Genomic DNA, 19,784 nt, shown 5'->3' on the forward strand with positions numbered 1-19,784 from the left:
TGGGGACAGAGGGCCCGTCTCCACCCGCCTAGCTGGGCATTTGGGCAGGTTGCTTCTCTGAACATGGCAACGTGCCACCCTGGACTAGGTGTGAGTTCAGAGAGAGAGTTCGTGGTCTTAAGTAATTGTAGATCTTGTCCCACTACAGTGGGATCCTGGAGGTTTCTTCCCTCTGTCCCACTCAAGCCAGACACAATGCTGGGTGCTCTGTGGCTCTGGGCTCAAAAACAACCCACACTTTTTCGACCTCTATAAAACAAGCTCCAGGGGCTAGTTCTGTCCACGGCACGATGCCGAACTGCAAACACTCCACTTGAATCCTACCCAACGAGGAAGCCCGAGCCCCCGCCCGGCTGCCTCCGGCCCCACACACAGGGTGACTTACAGCTTGGGGCCCTCCGGTAGCTGGCTGGCCCGGCCGCCACACAGCCGCTGTGCGCGATGGGGCAGTGCGAGAGGTTACAGTTGCGGGTGCTGGCTGAGGCGCACGTGATCACCGAAGGCCGGTTCTGGGGAGAAGAGGAGGCTGGGGTCAGCTTTGGCAGACCGACAGGGAGCGGCATCGCTTGCTCGCCCCAGCCGGGACCCCAGTCTTTCCACACGCGGCGCAGCTGCGAGGGAGAACGCGTCTCCATGTCCCTCCGCCACCGTGGACGGGCACCCATCCTGCCTGCAGGGAACGCAGCTACTCTGCGCAAGGCCCTCATCAGCACCCTCCCCTCCTCTGCCGTGAGCGTGTCCCGCAGCCCTTCCTGATGAGAGACAAAGTGAAGCCCAGCCCGTCTGCTGCCTCTGACTTCAAAACTGAAGAGAACCTGCTAAACCACAGCAAATTCACAGTGAGTGGGGCCTCGGTGGGTATGTGAGAAGCCTTCACAGCCCCTCCAGTCAAGTCCCCAGAGCAGCCCAGTCCCTGCCTCTCTCACGGTGTGCCCTGTACCCCTCGGGGTGCTCTAAGCCATCCCAGGACCCTTCCGACATACTCCCGGTTTCTGCTTAAGCTAGAGACAGCTCCAGTCGGTTCTACTATGACCACACAAATCACGATGGAGGCAGAAATACAGGATGTATCCCACCCCTCACCCCCTCTGCTCTGCCGACACTCTCCCCTGCCCCAAGAACATCAATACTGTCTGCCTGGTAAACTCTGCTCATCCTTTAAAACCCCATTCACCTATCCTCTCTGTGAAGACTTTTATGGCCACCTGCACATTCAGCAAGTCAATCACCCCTTCTAAGTGCACCCAGAAGACACCGGCACCTGGCTCCTCTAGCCCAGGCACACTTGAGAGCAAGGACCAGGAAGCGTTTCTGGATCCCCAGGCCTTGGCCTGGTATCCAGGACAGAGAAGGTCTGTGAATCAAATATCTGCCTAAGGTTCCAGCCAGGAAAGACCTCTCCTGACAGTGCAGAAGACAAGATGGAGAAGGATGTGCTCTGAATTGCAAGACAACTGGAAGACAGCTGGTTGAAGGGCCACCCAGAGGGCCCAGGGGGGAGGGCAATGTCAATGTGAGGGGGATCAGGGCTCGTCCACCCCTGGCCTTCCCTTTAAAGATTTCAACCAGTAGCCAGGATAAAGATACAAAAAGCTTGCACAGCAAACCTTCCCATGATGGGAAATGAACAGGAGTGAAAACACGTTCTGTGATAAAGATCTGGACCTACAAGGATGAGCCAGGACGTGCTTGGATCTAACATGAAATTACTCACATCCAAGATGGGGGAAGATGTGGCTTAGCAGCAGCACATTAAGGAAAAGTAGGGAGTTTCATTTATTAGCTCAACACATCAGCAATGGGGATGGAGTGAGCGCGACCCATCCCGGTATGGGCAAAAATGGCGCCACGAGAACAAGGCCGAGAGGCCAAGTAGACCTGCGGTGAATGCCAGCCCTCCACTCATCAGGCAGTAGCCACACCCCTCTAGCCTCCATTTCTCCATGTGTGAGAAAGGAAGAGGAGCAGCTGCAAAGGGGTTGGAGGACCACCTGAGGTGAGGGGTTGGGGGCCAAGCCTGTGGTGACAGGGGAGTCCTGCCCTTCAGGGGCTGGTCATGCTGCCCATGGAGGACAGCCTGCAGATTGAAGCCCACCTTCCGAAGGGTCTTTTTAATGCTGAGCCCGTGTTCTCCCCACCTCCTGACCTCCATCCATGAGGCAGGACTAAGATAGCCATGGCCAAAGTGACCTTGCCCCGTAGGCCAAGCTGGAAATCTGACCCAGGCACGGGGCCAGCTATTAAGCGAGACTCAGTAGGAGACTGAGATTGGTCTCAGGAGCCATGGGATGGCTGTGCCAAGCTGGCTAGGTGGGTGAGCAGCAGAGATCCGGGCTGGTGCAGAGCCAGGGGAGGGAGAGCCTGGCTTCCTCACCAGCTCTCCCAGGCAAGGGCCGGCCCTTCCTTCCTGATAACTGCTGTACCCATGACCCTGGGCTCCAGGAGACGGCCCGGGGTCCTCCCAATAAAACTCCCTTCCTTTTGTGCTTACGTCAGCTCAGGCTGGTTTTTGTTCCTTGGAACTAGAGTCCTGACTGACGCAATGTCACAAAGTGGGGACATGTTTTGGAGAGGTGGTCACAGAAGGCAAAGAAATGTAAAGCGTCCTAGAATGAATTTAGAGAAGCTTGGAATAAAGCTAGAAGAATAAAGTCAACGTGCGGCCTTTATTTCAGCCACTCCCGGACAGAATATGGCCGCCTAGCAGGGGCCAGCAACACAGAACCACCGATGAACAAGGGGATGCTGGGAAGACATTCTAACTTCAGTCCTGGCAGCAGGTCCTCTCTAGGGCACCTCCCAAGATGGAGGGAACACGGTGGCTATGCACATGGACAGCAGGGGGCAGCCTCACCTCCTCCTCCCCCCAACCCACCTGGCAGAGGGCTCCCAGGACAGGCCACACCACCACCCTCCTGTTCCGAGCTCAGGCCCATCTCCCCAACTCTGGCCGAATGCACGCTGTGCTTCAGCGCCACACACCCACCTGGAACAGACTGTGAGCTCACGGGATGCAAACTCCTCCCCCAACACCCTAGTTTTCCAGATAGAGAAACCAAAGGCCCGAAATGAGTAACCTGCTGGAGCCTCCACAGCAAACCAGCAGCAGGGCCAGGCTGAGAATGTGTCACTCACACTCCACTCACTCCTCTCCCCACCCACATTGGCTGCATGTGGAACCAACGCTGCCCTGGAGAAAGACCGACCACGTGAGAACTATCCCGATGGACGCTATCCCCCAGGTTAGTATTTAACCTTAGCCTGCATCTCCCCATTTGCTGTCAAAGCCACTCTCGTGGTCTCTTCTGGAGCTTCCTTTAGGACACACGATCCCCTCGGAGCCGCCATCACAAGAACACGAAGTGGGGTGACATTTTCTGCAGCCTCCCCAGACATGCCTCTCCGGGAACTTTCCTTTTCTGGTTCCCGGAGATGTGAGTCACATTTTCCACCCAACAGAGGAAGGCTTCCCCTGGCCGCCCTGCACCGCTTGTCCTGCCTGCCCACCGCACACAGCTGTGCCGCTGCTCCAGGAAGCCCCCACCCAGTCCTCTCCCTTGCTCAGAGCTGCGGGACGGCAAGCTCACTTCCCCACAGGAGCCACCCTGACCGCTCACAAATAAAACAGAACCCCAGCAAACAGCCTCTGAGCTGATCGTGTTGCTCACCTCTGTGTGGTCAGCAGAGTACTGGGCACAGAACTCAGTAATGTCTGAGCAGTAGCTCAGGTTCTAGTGACCGGCCACACCACACCACACTGACAAAGGAGGGAGCTCATTGAGCGGTTACCCCATGAATGAAACACACATGGATGATAACCTTTGCTTCAACGTTAAATGAAAGCTTAGGGGTGTGGCCACCACGTCGGGGAAGCCAAAGGCTTCCCACGAAAGCTGTCAGCCTGCCCCACAGCCATGGCTTTGTTCTCCATCCAGGGATCCCCTAAGAACTCAGGTGGGAATTCAATGTTCTCAGTCCTAGAAAGCCTGCTCCACAGCTGCACAGCACATCGGACAGGCCAGGGACCTTCCTGCTGGGGGGCGGGGGGCAGCCAGGCACGTTTTACCGTAGGGTCAGGGAGACCACGGTAAAAGAGCCAAGTCACTGTGTCCAGCAGCATACTTCTCGCACAGCAAATGTGACCCAAACCAACCAGAAGACCCTCAAAGTCATGGAAACCCATGATCCAAGAAACACTAAAGCTTCAGAGACAGCTGTTCTGGGCAGACATGGCTCCAGGGGCTCCAGGGAGCTTCTTCCCCCAAGCCACCATGGGCTTAGAGACTGATCTTCCCAGTGGAATCCCACCCCCACCTTGCCAAGGGACTCCCCACGGCAGTGGCTGCAGCCAGAGGGCTGAATTCCCTGTTTCTAGAATCAAATTCTCTGATGCCTAAAACACCTCTACTGTGGGCTCTGAGTGCAATCCTCTTTGCACACACCCACTCCCCTGACTAGACTGCAAGCTCCTTCCGGGCTGGAAACGTATTCCACTCATGTGTCTCTGTACCTCCAGAGCTTTGCCAAGTGCCTGAGGCACGGGCAGTACCAGTAAGTGTGCAGTAAGTGACTGTCTACAGATATGTTAATATAGTTATTTGATAACCAGTCTCCTCTACGCTAAAACCGTGAGTGCCCTTATCTTGCCTGCCCAGCTTCTAGCATCCTCGTACATGGTAGGTATCTACCCCGTTCTGTTACATAAATGAACGAAACAAACGGGATGCAGATGTCTGGCTCCCCCGTGGGAAATGCAACCAGTCGTCGGCCTTACTGGATTCACAGGCACTGGCACGACTTCATCCAATGCCAAGGCCCTGCCGACAGCAGTTACTACAGACTAGATCAGAGACTGGCGCCAGGCGTGCTGGGCCAGCTGTGTCAGGCGGGGCAGCCGGAAGCCCAGCGACAGGCGCTTCAGTGGGGGGCTGCAGGAAAGCAGAGGGGAGCCCAGAAGCAGAGCCCGGGCCTCCAGCTGCACGCAGCATCTCCTCAGGACCCGGCACCTTCCTCCACTCACTGCCAGTCGATCTTAAGCAAACGCTGCCAGCGGGACCTATGAGGTCACAAGGCCCTAGCGGTTCAGAGAGAAACACCATGGGCTCATGCAGGGATTCCAAACCTCAATGCCAATGCTTCCTTTCGTATTTCCCCAGGAGCCCCATTTTTGAAATATTGGGTTTTTTAATCAAGCGAACTGTGTTTATTAAGTAATAATTTAATTTCCTTATTTTCCTTTAATAAAAAACATTCCTATCTGCCAATCACAGATTTCTCACCAGCATGAGCTAATAACCCCTCTGACCACTGACTTTATAGAATTCCAACCCAAAGCAAAGCAACCTGACATTTAACTTCGTCACAGTGTGACCTTGTAACAGGCCGCCGCCTCCCTCCCGGTCCTCTGCCCCGTGGTCTCCACCCGGGCCGCGGTCCCCACACCCCTGGACTGACGACCGGCTGCCAACCTGAGCCCTCCTGGACAAAGGCATACCTGCTGCCGCTCCGCAGGGGTCAGCGTGGGCGCGATGCCAGCCGGCCTGCTGGCGTCCATGCTGTTCTTGGTCAGCGCCAGGGGCTGCTCCATGCTGAGGCTGGGGAGGGACGTGTACAGGTGGTTGCTGTGAAGGCTCATGGTGGGGGCCACGGCACGTTCGATGGGGCTGCGGCTGCGCTCCCGGGGGTCTTTTCGGCAGTCTCCATTGGCAGTCTTGTTCCTGAAAAAGAGGAATGAGCGCTCGGATGGAAACCCTGGCATGCTCTGAATGGCGAAGGGGAGACCGGCCTTGCGCCGGGCACCTCATGATATTTAGTTCCTCACCGCACTAGGGAGAAATATCTCATCACCATCGCCATCTCCATTTGCCGAGGCTCAGGCCAAAGAGCTCCAGTAAGGCGAGGAACCCCCGTGCTCACCCAGGTCGGTGTGACGCCAGAGCCCCAGGGTCTGAGGTCGGCCGTGTGGGGCCGTCCAAGCGAAGACGCCACCCCTTGGCTCAGCACCCTGCCCCTGCGCGGGGACATGCTTGCAGAGCCCTTCCATAATAAACTCCGCTTGCTCGGAGCCTGGAGAACTCGCCTGCGTGCTCCAGGCCGGCTTGGTTTGACAAGGATCTGCCACTCGGCATAATCCAAAGTCACCAGATGCCTCCAACGTGGCGGATCGTGTTCTAAGCTTACTCCAGCAGCATTAGCTCTCTGGATCTTCCCCACAGCACGAAGGAGGCACCGCAACTACTTTCTTTCCACGTGACAGAACCGAGACTCAGGGCTGTGGTGCCACACTGGCTGAGAACTGGTGCCGTCTGCCCCGGCTCCGAGCGTGCAGCTCTACCATCCAGAACATACCGACCACAGCAGTCCACTTGAGGGAAGTCCCTCAACGGACACTCCCGAAGCCCTCAGCTGTGTGGAACATGGGTGGGGCTATAAACACCACCCCCACCTGCAACCTGAGTGACCCAGTCCAAAGGCAGCATCCTATATTGCATCTGTTAGAGAATGCTACAGCATGGGTGACTGGCAAGGCACAGCCGATAAAAGACCAGGAACACCATTGTGGGCTCAGCCCAGGTCCCTCCTCCCCTGTTTATTCCTGGGGTTCCTTCTGCCTTGGGTCTCAGCCCCCACAGTCCACCATGCTCTTTACTGCCAGGACAATCTTTTTTTTTTTTTTTTTTGTAACAAACGAGAAGTCTTTCAACTAGAAATTGTGGTGGGTAATTTCAATGACTTTTCTTTAAGGGATGCAAATTATTCTCAGAGTCCACAGCCACCATCCGCCTCAGGGGGCAGCCTGTTTCACAGCAGAGAAGCTTGGGTTCGTGCACTGAGAAACCCAGAGAAATCAACAGTCACAGCCCACCTCTCCGCCTGAATCAGATGAAAGGTAAGCTAGTATTTTATGCACCCAGGCATGCCTTCTCCCACTGCAGACTCACAGGCAGTTGTAGGAAATGAACACACAGCGATCCCATATACCCTTTGCCCTGCTTCCCCCAATGGTGATGTAGGATGGCACCACACCCAGGCTACCCACACTCAATCTGAGCCCACCTGATGCAGGTGTTCCACTTTACTTGTTTTCATCCCAGCATGAGCTCTGTATAACGCAGATCCGACCACATCACGCCCTTAGTTACAATTTTCAGCAGCTTGGCACCGCCTTCGCACCAGAGTCCCGAAGGCCGACCACCTTCCCATCCTCACGCCCCCAAGCGTTGTGCTCTGCAGTTCCGACAGTCTACTTGCCATTCTTCAGGTAAGATGTGCCACTTTCTGTGGCTAACGGTGTATGTGTGTGCCCCCCCAACACACACACATACACACACACACACACACACAGCACTCACTGCTAACCATGCCTGCAGCTTTAGGAGCTGTGCTCTGGATCCCCAAGTGCCCAAGCAAACCTTTAATAAAAAGCTCATCACACCAATATTAACAACGTCTTCATCTGCGCCCCCGCCCCACCTCTCCGGGGGCTTCTAGAACCACACCAAGCCCTGCTCATCCTGTACCCTCACTGCCCAGCACGCTACCCAGCATGGTAGGCCCACGGTCAGGACCGTGAGTGAACAAAAAGGAAGCCGTACACAGGTGATGGGGGAAGGAAAGGCAGGCCCCACAGCCACGGAATGAAGGATGGGCAGAATCGTGAAGGAGTGAGGGCAGAGGGGCCACTTGCGAGTATGTTCACACCTTTCAGGTGGATTGTGTGCCAGGATCAGTACGCCATCAGGGGCTAGGTGGAAAGAGCAGGAGACGTGGCAAACTCCAGCCCCAAGCTTTCATTCCGCTCACCATCTCACAGGCAAGCCGCTCAGCCCAGTGCCCTCATCTACCATGTGTCACAGTACAATATGCCTCGGAGGGGTTTAAATAGGGACTGGACATAATACAGACCCAATAATCGTACTAGCACAGTGCAAGTGAGCAGTAAACGCGGAGGGACACATCAGCTGTAAGCCTAAGTAATTCACTGCGGAGGCCACAGCTTTTCATTTATGGGTGATTTTTCTCCCTCTTATCCTCTGGGTTGACTATATAGAATGACTTAAAAGCAGTTCGAGAATAAATTTTCAGCCTATTAAGGCAATCACGGGAGAATATGTTCTGGTCAAACAGTTCCATATATGCCACATATACCCCAACAATTTTCGAAGAATTACAAAAACCAAACTAAACAAAAAAAACCTTAATTTTGAAACCGGCCTGTCCACAATTCCATCTTCCTGTGATGATTCAGAAGACATTACAGGGCTTCCCAACGAACGCCTCCGGGGCTATGAGAGCCAACAGCCATAATCACACGGCATAGGCCGTTTCGCTGGAGAGACTTCCAGCCAGTCGAACCCGAGATAAACTGGACTTTACCTAAATGGAAATTTATCGCTAAACATGCAATTTATCAGACTAGGGAAAAACTACATTGTCACAATACTCCTCTTCAGTATCAGGCTTTCTTCTCAATCTAGATAAGACATAATGCTTGATAAGGTGCGTGAACTGCTTCCCTGAGACTATCTTCTCCCTGCCCGCCAAAATGAGGTTCCTGGAGCCTACTGAACACACTCCAGAAACTCCGGACAGACAGATGAGCTTCCCAGTCCGAATCTGCCTCTGTCCAATTCAGACTCCAGTTTATCAAGCAAGGTTGACTGAGCCCCTATCCTGTGAAGGCCACAGAAAGTAAGGCACATCCCTGCCTTTTCACAGGCTCATGACCTGGCTACAGCAGAGAGACCTGGGGAGGGGCCAGGCTCACACATGACAGCTACAGCCCCGGGGAAGCCAGCACGTGCCACATCACAGACAAGGGATAATGCGGGAAAGAGCCAAAGGATGAAGAGTCGCCCGGGCTGGCGGGAAGAAGCAGCCTGAAGCTCAGGCCGTACATACCTGTGACCATCCAACGTCAGAGTCACCAGCACAGACCTACTACAGCACCGGTGATCCTCCGAATCTCATGCCCAAGTGGCACTTCAATACTGACAAGGCGCAGTGAGGTGTATCAACCCAGCTGGGCCTCCGGACAGTCAACTGACGCGCGGGGATTAGTAAACCACGTTATAGGGGAAAGGGATGCCCCAAGGCAGTAGTGAATAGTCTAAAGGCATCTGGCTAACAGGGCAATGCCATACCCACAAAGTGTGCCCCCAAAACCCGCTCTGCACCCACACCGCCCTGGGAAGCAGGAGACGAGAACTCTGGGAAAGCTAACCAGAAAACTGATCAGCTGCAAACATGACACAGTGGGACATCACGGATCAGACAAGACACTGAAAACACAGAAAGAAAACGTCTGAAGTACCTGGCATTTAATTTTAGTAAAATTATACATTACTCACATTTCCAGCTCACTTTCCTGGTTCCCGGAGCTTAACGACAGACACTGTTTTCCATGTTTCCCCCTCCTCCAGTGAATCATACCCAAGGCTCCACTGCTTCCCAGAGCATCATGTGCTCTCACGGACAGCAGACAAACCGCACACTTCCTGCCTGCCAGATCCAAGTCGCCCCCATCGTAGTTAAAGACAAAGTTTGCTCAGGAAAAACCCACTACAGCCCCATCAGAGCCTAAAGGGCTCCCAGGTGCCTTGATGCCACGGCCGGGCTGCTGCCTCCGATGCACCCGGCCCCCTTCCTGAGAACCCACACTCATCCTGGGGCGGGATTGCCAGTGCCAACTGTTTCAGGAGAAAAAACGGAAAGGCGGGTGGGGGTGTGTGTCCGTGGGGGGGGGGGGGGGGGGAACAAGGGTAAAGAGGTGGTAAAAAAGAAGATGCCTATTACACTTTCCTCCAGGACAAAGCGTTCCGGGGAACGGACACCACATGCTCCCTCTGCCCTCTCTGAGCTGAGAAATCAGAAGTGTCTACTGTGCTTGGGGAAAAGTAAGCTGGATTCCAAGCACTGAGACTGAAGAATCACGTGAAGAAAGTGCACCATGTCCATTTGTATTCTCATTAAAATGGGATTTTCCTGCCCTTAAACAGGAGCTTGGACCTGAAACCAAACCCTTGGGAAGGTACTACTTGATATTCTTGGGCCTTGAATGAATTCCATTAACTACTGACGGCCATTAAATAAACCAATGTGAGTCCGAATTCCTCCAGCAGGGGAAGGGATCTGTGTATAAGACATTGTAGGTGTTGCTTTCGAGGAAATATTCTGGGCCCCAGAGGCCCCCATGCTGCAGGTCTCTCGGCCCAGGTGGGTGTGGTGGGGCCCACTCAGACCCCAGGCCCAGGTCCCAGTGACACAGAGAACATCCCTGAAGTGACAGAGTGCCCTGCGGGGTGGGGCACCAGACCAGTCCTGGCGGGGGTGAAGTGAGGGTCTGTGGCAGCCTCCACTGGTGCACGAGGGCTTAGTGCAGACAGAGCACTAAGGACCCAGGAGCAGGGGTGAGGTGGGGGAAGGAGCCCATGGGGTGAGGGTCGCAGCCAAGATGCAGTCCTCTCCTCAGCATAGTGCTCCTGCTCCCATTTCACTCCTCACAGGAATGGTCGCCCTCTGGGAACGAACAGGACAGTTCACAGTTCGTGAACAAACAAATGTTCACAGTCTAGCACAATCAGCTCAGTAGAGCAGCTTTGGTTTTAAAAAAAAGCTTCCTCAAGACAACATACTTAATGCCACTGAATGGAACACTAAAAATGGCTGGGGGTGGGCGGGTGGGGGAGCGGTGCCTGAGTGGCTCAGTCAGTTAAGCATCAGTCTCAGGTCATGATCTCATGGTTCCAGCCCTGCAGTGGACAGTCAGCACAGAGCCCACTTTGGATCCTCTGTCTCCCCTCCTTCTCTTTCCGCCCCTCCCCCACTTGTGTGCGGGTTCTCCCTCTCTCTCAAAAATAAATGTTTTTTAAAAATGGCTAGGGGCGCCTGGGTGGCTGTTGGTTAAGCATCCGACTTTGGCTCAGGTTCTCGTGGTTCATGAGTTCAAGCCCTGCGTCGGGCTCTGGGCCAACAGCTCAGAACCTGAAGCCTGCTTTGAATTCTGTCTCCTTCTCTCTCTGTCCCTCCCCTGCTCGGGCTCAGGCTCTCTGGCTCTCAAAAATAAATAAACATTAAAAAAAAATTTTTTTTTAATGGCTAAAGGGGTGCCTGCCTGGCTCAGTCAGAAGGGCATGTGACTTTTTTTTTTTTTTTTTTTTTTTTAACGAGAACTCAAGTGAGAAAGCAAGCATGAACGAGGGACGAGGGACAGGCAGGGACAGAAAGCCAGAGGAAGAGAGAGACGAAGAGAGAGCCAGAGAAAGAGGGAGAGGGAGGGAGAGGGAGAGGGAGAGGGAGAGGGAGAGGGAGAGAGAGAGAGAGAGAGAGAGAGAGAGAGAGAGAGAGAGAATGAATATCTCAGGCAGGCTCCACGATCAGCACAGAGCCTGATGTGGGGCTCAATCCCACAACCCTGGGATCATGATCTGAGACAAAATCAACAGTCGGATGCTCAACTGACTGAGCCACCCAGGTGCCCTGAGCATGTGACTCTTGATCTCACGGTCATGAGTTCCAGCCCCACACTGGGTGTAGGGATTACTAAAAAAATAACACTACACTTTTAAAAAAATGGCTAGAATGGTACACTGTATGGTAAATATGCTTTACCAGAATTAAAATTAATGATTTTCTCAAAAACAAAAAGCATCCCACAGCCACCACTTACTGGGATCCCCCTGGGTTTGTGACTGTGTAGGTGGTAACGTCTCAGTCGTGCAGGAAAGAGGAGCAGGATGGTAGAGATGAACACTTAGCCAAGGACAGAGGGGGAGGCAGGGCATGAGCCATCCTCCCCCTGGGTCGCTACAACAGCCCTTCACCACCTCCTGCTTGCTCCATGCTGCCGGGAGACCCTGTAGGCCTGGTCCTGTAGGCCTTGCTCTCCAGTCAGCCAGCTCCACGGGGCGCTCCAGAGGGCCCTGCACCCCTATGCTCTGCTGTCTCCCCAATGCCCTTCGCAGGGCTGAGCACACGGTGAATAAGTGAATTATTTAAGTACCTACATTACGTGCGTGTCCAGTGAACAGCATCTGTGGTAAATGAAAAGGGAATTAAGGAAATTTCAGGGACAATTCCTAGCAGGAGAGACTTTCTTAAAGAGCAGGATTCAGGGAGCATTTAAATATGGAGAATAAGCAGTAGTGAAGATACCTTCCCCATTTTCTGCCGTCCCCCCCCCCATCTTCCCCTAGGGCATCCAAACCTCACATACCCCCTCTTGCTTTCTCCTTGTGAGCAGGGTAACCCACAGCTTCCCGACATGCTTCCAGATGTGTCCCCAAGCATCCTGGTCAAGCCTGTCCCTCCTTAGTACCAACTACAGACAGGAAGCAGAGGGGGCGGTGACATTGCCAGGGCACTGCTGTACAGAGGGAAGGCAGAGACACCCTCCTGGGTGCAAACTGATGAGCTGCGTGTCACAGGCAAGAAAAGTTGGGAAATGTTGCCCTTCACGGTGTCCCAAAGACAGAGAACAATCTGGGACCTCTGCTTTGGTCACGAACATGTCCTGGCCAGCAGTGGAAAGCGGATGGAGACTGCCTTTGACTTGAACTCTAGGGAGAGATATGTGTTGCACACGACAACTATCATCCCTCAACATCACTTAACAATCAAGACAAAAGCCAGAGCCCTGCCACCCTCAGAGGTTCAAGGGAATCCAACCTGTGCCTGAAGGGCACTACAACTGGTGACTTACAGGGTTACCACATCTATCCACCCACGTAACTTTTCCCCCATGACTCCCCGACAAAGGTAGCGTCCCCCACTGGTAACTCACATTTCAGAAAACGATGACACAGAACCAAGCCACACACTCCCCACTTGCTCTATCGCATGACATTTGTGACCTGCAGTCACAAATAAAGACAGTATCTTTATTATCGTGAACTATCACTTATTGAACGCTACATGCCAGGTCATATCCTAGACCATAATGTGTTATTCAATCTCTCACTATGCTACACAGTAAGTATCATCATGCCCATTTTATAGAGGAGTAAATAGGTTCAGAGAGGTCAAGTAGTTCATCTAAAGCTGCAAAACCAGAACCGTACAAGGATTCTAATTTCTATTTGGTTCCAAAGCCTTTCCTTTTCATCTTTCCCTCTCAAGCGAGGGGGAGAGTGGTAGAGAAAACTACCAACACCTATGAACCTACCACCCAAGACTAACAAATGAAATTACATATTGTATTTGCTTCAGACCTTTTCTTTCCTCTTCTAGGAAACGCTGGCAGCCATCAGTACAGGAGAACAGGGCAGACTCAGCTGAAACCCTTCCTCTGTGATCGCCCCCCAGGCTCGTTCCCCCTCTTCAGCTCTAGATGCACCGCTGTCCTGTATTTGGGCAATCTTCCTATTTGTGTTTATGAACTCTCACCACATAGGAGTAGATCTGTAAACAGTATGTAGCACACTTTTTAAAAAATTTGTTTTATTTATTTATTTATTGAGAGGAAGGAAAGGAAAGGAAAGGAAAGGAAAGGAAAGGAAAGGAAAGGAAAGGAAAGGAAAGGAAGAAAAGAAAAGAGAAAAGAAAAAAGAAAAGAAAGAAAAGAAAAGAAAAAAAAAAGAAAAGAAAAGAAAAGAAAAGAAAAGAAAAGAAAAGAAAAGAAAAGAAAAGAATCCCAAGCAGGCTCTGTGCCTGATGAACGGCTTGAACTCACAAACAATGAGATCACAACCTGAGCTGAAATCAAGAGTCGAACACTCAACCGACTGAGCCCCCTGGGCGCCCCATTAGCACGTTTTAAATTTACATCATGGTATCAATCACACTGTACATACTGCTTTGCAGTCATGCTTTCCTCCCTCACGTGGCTTTGGGGCTCTCCCCACGTTCCAACCTAGAGATCTAGTAATTTACCTGCTGTGTGGTATTCCTTCATAGGAACACACCATAATGTATTTATCCATTTCTCTACTGACAGGCATCTGGACCATCCCTGGTTTTCCCTCATTATAAATAACCCCATGGTGTTTCCATCTCTGCACGTCCCTTTGTGCCTGGGTGCGGGGGTCTCTCAGGATCTCTCAGGCAGATATCTAAAGTACACTGCTGGGTTGCAGTGCTCACACAGATGTTGCCAAAACCCTTTACGATGTGGCCATCCACTCTGTCTGTACCTGCCTCTGCCAGCTGGACATCACCGTCCCTACCAACATGCATCCTCTGTGGCATCCAGCTTTGGCAGTCTGCGGATTTCTGTCATTCTCGCGGTGCGGAGTCAGTCCTCCTGGCTGTTTTAACTTGCATTTCTCTAGTTGCCAGCGCAGGTGAGCCTATTTTCATATACGTATTGGTCATTCTACCTCCTTGGCTTTTAATTTGTTACAGGTTGAATTGTGCTTCCCCCAAAAGATGCTCAAGTCCTAACCTCCAGGACCTGTAAATGTGATGTCACTTGGAAAGAGTCTTTGCAGATAATCTAGTTAAGATGAGGTCATGAGAGCGGGCCCTAATCCAACACGACTGGAGTCCTTATACACAGGGGGTAATTTGAACCAAGTGATAAATCCATAAGGGGGGGAAACAACGTGAAGATACACGGAGAATGCCATCTACAAGCCAAGGAACGCTGGAGGCCACCAGAAGCAAGGAGAGAGGCAAGAGCAGGTTCATAGTCACAGCTCTCAAGAAGGAACCAACCTTGCTGACACCTTGATCTTAGACTTTGTAGCCTCTGTCCAGAACTGTGAGACAACACGATTCTGCTGTTTAAGCCCCCTTCTTCGTGGTGCTTTGTCAAGGCGTTCTTAGGAAACAAATACAACTTCCACAGCCTTTCCCTGCCATTACTTTATGCTTCTTTAGATATTCTCCACAGGCATGGTTTCTTCTGCTTCATCTATGATACACACACACACACACACACACCACGAATGTTTTGTATCTTCATTTTCAAATAGGTTCATAAGATCCATTGGACCTTGTCATGCAAGCCTGTCATTATGAGGCATATTTAATGAGCACCAACAAATGACAGCACAAGCCGAGACTGTGTGTGTGAGGCCAGACCTGCCAATAAGAAGCTGCCCCCTGACTTCACCTCCAAGAGCAACTGAGGAAGCCAGGAAAAGGCAACCCTATCTACCCCCACAAACAAGGGAAGAAGCTCATCAGCCAAATTATAATCCAAAACCTTGTGGCTCAGTAACATTTTGGACAGATGAAGGCATGGACGACCCACCAGATCTTTCCATCATTCCTACACCGATGGGCCCATCGATAACCAAACCCTCGAGCCCACGGGCCAGCTGTACACTGTCCCCCGCTTGCATTCACTGCTTGTGCCTGCCCTCTGGGTCATCTGCCGCTGTTCCCTTGGAGCATGGAGGGAACTGGCGTTCAGAGGTGGAACAACTGGTAGGAGGTGGGGCAGGGACTCAGATGAGGCCAACCTTGCCTCTTCTGCTGAAACTGCCTGCAAGGGTTTCAGAAATAGCACATTTCTCTAGTGCTGGCGTGTAGGGGAATCACAAGCAGCAGACAGTGTAGGAACAACTACGTATCTAAGTGACATTTCTGAGATCATTGATGTGGACTCTCTCTGTATAAAGGAGTCAAGGGTTTCCAATCAAAGCCTTCTCAAAAAGGGGAGGCACTAAATCAGCATAACAACATCTCCATATATTCTTGAGCCTTCGAGATTCCTCAGACATCCCTCTTGTTCCTCCAGCAGGTCAGCCCTAGTGAGCATTTTGTGAACTCCTGCCCTTCTTTCTGCAGGGGACTAGAAGGATCTCTGGGGAAAAGGGGGTCTCTCTTTTCCTCAAGCACAGTTACTAGGCAGATCTGCACGAGGGACTCCAGGGCACCCAGGAAGCCTGACTGAGGTCACCTGGAGCCATGCAGTTGCACTTACCCATCACAGCCACTTAGGTAAAGCTTCTACATAAAACCGAAATGTAAGTCATAAGCGAGAAAACATTTTTTAACTATTTTAGTTAGAAACCTGTCTGAAACATCCTAGAACTCACTTCTTTCCTTTCCTGGAAGCCGTGTGCCGGTTTCTTCCTGGAGAAGTGTGCCTGCCACCACGGGGAGCGCTTCTCTCTCCCTTCTCCTTGTGCTGGGCCAGGAAGCCACTAAGTGGGTTTGCTAGAACAATGTGTAAAGTAAGAGTACACAGGCCCTGAGTGAGTGCAGGATGCACCACGGCTCCCCACCCGCCCCGTGCACGGCTCCAGCATGCAGACACCCGACCTGCTGCACAAAGGAAGAGCTTTCCAGACCTGTCACCCACGGGAGGCAAGACTCTCAGAGATGTTAGCGGGCAGGGCAGAGCCCTCACAGATAGCGGAGAGACTCCAGCCACATTTCCAAACAGCTCAACCCTATGTAAATAAGGTACTGGTTTTCTTTGACTGGAACTGTCTACACATGTTTTCCATCATTAGCTGAGATCAGAGGAAAAACTAACGTCTGAGAAAAGAGGTAAAAACCCCGAGAACATGACTTTAAAGCATCTCCTCCCTCCCCCCATGTTGGTCACAACTGCCACCAAGACAGTGGGCCTCCACCTGCGAGCCAGGGCCCCGGGGACTTAGCACTGCCGGGACCGGGATCTGTGTGCACTGCTTACCCCTGAACGGAGCACGTGTCTCACACGTGTACACTCAAGAGCTTTCAAGCAGATGGAGATGTAGCTGAGATAAATAAAATTTAAATTAATTTAAAATTCCTACTGCTACTAAATCGGTAGTAGCTTTGTCGTTATGTATTCTCTCAATGAAGGGTATTTTAAAAAATACACCCACTATCGTATTTTTGGCATTAATGGGAGCCCTTGTACCAGAGACAGGATGGAAAACATTATGTCTCCTCTTCTGTAACTAAGCTGTAATGTCTGAGGCAGACCAAAACCTAGAAAAGACCATCTACCTCCCTTCACAACAACAGAGGCATCAATATGGTGACGTTTTGCTCCACTGTCCTAATTTAGGGAATGCTTGCGACAGCTGGGACAAGGATAGGAGAAAGCGGGGGCAAAGGGATCTGCCCACCGAGACTGTCCGGTGCCAGCCCCGGCTTAACTGGGGTCAACCCAGATGCTCAGCTCTCCCTGCTGTGTCCCATCCCCCACCCCAACCCCCAGTCTGATTCTAAACTCCACAGACAACACCTTACTTATACTAGAAAAGTAGAGTGTGGGACCCGCTGCTTTACACTCCCCTCCTCAGGGAGGAGGAGGGCGGAAGCACCCCACTTCTTAGCTGTCCACAGACCTGAGACCCAGAGAGAAGAAAGGTCCCTCCGCACACAGCTAGAGTGAAGCAAACTAGGCAGAGTGACTTTCGTGCACGGTGTGCTGTTCCCAAGAGTCCGTCACCCGTATGCAGAACAGTGCCTGGCACACAGTAACGAATTTCTGGAGCAACCAACCAAAGGGCACATGAACTCTTAGGGAAAAACCAGCCCAAACTGGTCTGAACAAGTCAGAGGAGCTCAAGAAGCTGGTGACAGGAGAGCCAACTCCAGCCACCGCAAACCCCATAGAAAAAAGTGGTCTGAAAACACCTTCCATCATCATTTCTGCTTCCGTTCTTCCAGGTTGGTACCAAGCCACCTTTCGTAATTCCATTCAATTTCTTCTGAAGGCTCACTCTTAGTTTTTACTCTGCATTTTGCAGCAAATCACTGGACTATATTATAAAGCTGTCTCACAAAAAGATTTGGGTGCATTGTCCTACCCAAAGGAAGAGACCTTCATGGTAAGATGGCTGTAAACAAAGGAGAGAATGAGCAACCATGGCCTCTTGAAGATGGCCATACCACTCCTTTTTTTTAAGTTAAACTGTAGTCGATGCACAATGTTACATTAGTTTCAGGTAGACAACAGTGATCCAATACTTCTATACATATGCTGTCCTCACCACGAGTGTAGCTACCATCTGTCCCCACACAACCCTCTGACAGTACCACTGACTATATTCCCTATGCTGTGCCTTTCACCCCAGTGACTCATTCATTCCCTAACTGGAGGGTGGTTACTTCTTAAACACTTCCGGGGATGGGCACTTACTTTCTCTTCAGGCAATTCACTCAGTGACTGAAGAGCTTCAATGAAAGATTCTTCCTCCTAATGAATGAAATCTGCTTTCCAGTTCAATTCTTGGGTCAAAGGTTTGAACCTTTGGAAAACCGTTGGAAAAATTCAATGGAGCCTCTTTCCTCTTCCAAGCCCTAGAAACTGCCGTCAGCCCTGCCATGCCCAGATTTCGCTTCAGCAAAAAACTGCTGCAAATTGTACCGGACCCCCTTACCATCTTGACACCCACCTCCACCTGCCTTACAAATTAACATTCATCTTTGAGTGTGGTGCCCAGAACTAAACCTAATACTCCAGATGTGATCTAACACAGGGCATGCAGGAAAAGAGCATCCCTTTCAATGTATGGTAGCCTATTCCTGAACCAAACATCAGCACATGAGGTCTAATAAAAACTAAGGTTAACAGAACACTCGAAATCAGGATTATTTCAACAGCCTCAGTCACCTGGAACTACACTTTTAACGGCATTACCCAAGATGCCAACAGTCACTCCAGGACCCGTGTCACATAGGAGGTGTGTGGTCATCTGAATTCCTCCCACTATTTTTTTCCCTTTAAATTCAGCTATATTTGTGACCGAACCTTGGCAAGAATTACAAATGGGTTACTCCACATTCACATCACATGTGCTGCACATCGGAGACAGACTGGCCAACGCCCTTGCCGCACCATAGGCTTTGCCACTACTTCCTCTTCCCTACGCACACCCGCAGGCCGCCTTCCCGCACTCAACGCTGGTGGCCACCAGCTCCCAGTGATCTCGTGACTTCTTGATATTAGAGGATAACCTCTAATTTGGTGCATTTATTCAACACTAAACAAAAATTAGAAAGCCAATTTTTCTCTCGAAACCACCCACCTACCTTGACTGACTGACATCAGAAACTTTGTGGGCAAAATTACTGAGTTAAATTACTATATGTAACTGTACTAAAAAGTTTCAAAATTTAAGTATTGTATATATAAACTGATTAAATATTCATCTAATAAAATATAATGAGGGCTCTACCCAATATTCTTTAAAATAGTAATAAAGAACCTCAAAGACCTTCTGAGAGCAAATTATGGAGTACATTAATGCTAGGCATTTAGTCCATTAATTCCCTCTGGGCATCCAGGCAGTCCGGTCGGAACCCCATCTTTCAAAGACTAGAGAAAAAATTGGCCTTTTTTTTTTTTTTAAACATTACAAGATAGGAACGAGATATGAATTAAAGATTGTTTTGAGGACCCTCATATGCTTGGAAAGGCTATTATATACTAACAATTGATAGGGAAATCACTCATCAATCTCTATTCTTAAAGCAAAGTTCCCAAGGGATCTGAAAAAAACAACAGAGATGGCCTATCTCATTTTTGTATGAGTTATAAAGTTGCATTTATTTTTTTTTAAAGTTTTATTTATTTATTTTGAGAGAGAGAACGAGTGGGGAAGGGGCGGAGAAAGAGAGGGGAGAGATCCCAAGCAGGCTCTGAGTTGTCAGCACAGAGCCTGATGTGGGACTCAAATTCACAAACCGTGAGATCATGATCTGAACTTGAAGCAAGAGTCAGATGCTTAACCAACTGAGCCATGAGGCATCCCTAAAGTTGCAATGCTTTACAAATATTCTCATTTGCAAACTTCATAAAATTCAGAACTATCTCTAAGTGTCTGCTTAGCTTTGTTTTACGTGACTAACGTCTAAGAGCCATCCCCTGGGCTATTAAAAATCACGTCCGTATC

General features: G+C 50.9%; 1 protein-coding gene and 1 long non-coding RNA gene across 11 annotated transcripts in view; one reads left to right on the forward strand and one right to left on the reverse strand.

Moving 5' to 3' along the window:
- VGLL4 (vestigial like family member 4) overlaps nt 1-19,784 on the reverse strand; it is a 168,514-nt gene that overhangs the window by 2,837 nt on the left and 145,893 nt on the right. For 4 of the 8 annotated variants that reach the window (XM_045493816.1, XM_045493817.1, XM_045493815.1 and 1 more), the window contains 3 exons: nt 12,006-12,032; nt 5,495-5,717; nt 386-509 (listed from right to left, as the gene is read on the reverse strand). In XM_045493816.1, the coding sequence (XP_045349772.1) occupies nt 386-509; nt 5,495-5,717; nt 12,006-12,032 (374 nt within the window). Of the gene's footprint in view, nt 1-385; nt 510-5,494; nt 5,718-9,350; nt 9,707-12,005; nt 12,033-19,784 lie in introns of those variants that run through there. The other 4 variants (XM_045493819.1, XM_045493818.1, XM_045493821.1 and 1 more) reach the window with 2 other exon arrangements.
- Nucleotides 5,868-13,418, forward strand: LOC123605983. 3 transcript variants are annotated; one of them, XR_006716037.1, is made up of 4 exons: nt 5,868-7,261; nt 8,719-8,893; nt 9,808-10,098; nt 13,228-13,418. It is a non-coding gene; the product is annotated as an uncharacterized LOC123605983 (long non-coding RNA). The 3 variants fall into 3 exon arrangements; XR_006716035.1 differs by lacking the exon at nt 8,719-8,893 and having other exon boundaries at nt 5,868-6,889; nt 7,095-7,261; XR_006716036.1 differs by lacking the exon at nt 8,719-8,893.

Source organism: Leopardus geoffroyi, chromosome A2 (assembly GCF_018350155.1).
Source record: "Leopardus geoffroyi isolate Oge1 chromosome A2, O.geoffroyi_Oge1_pat1.0, whole genome shotgun sequence".
In the NCBI taxonomy this organism is placed as follows: Eukaryota; Metazoa; Chordata; class Mammalia; order Carnivora; family Felidae; genus Leopardus; species Leopardus geoffroyi.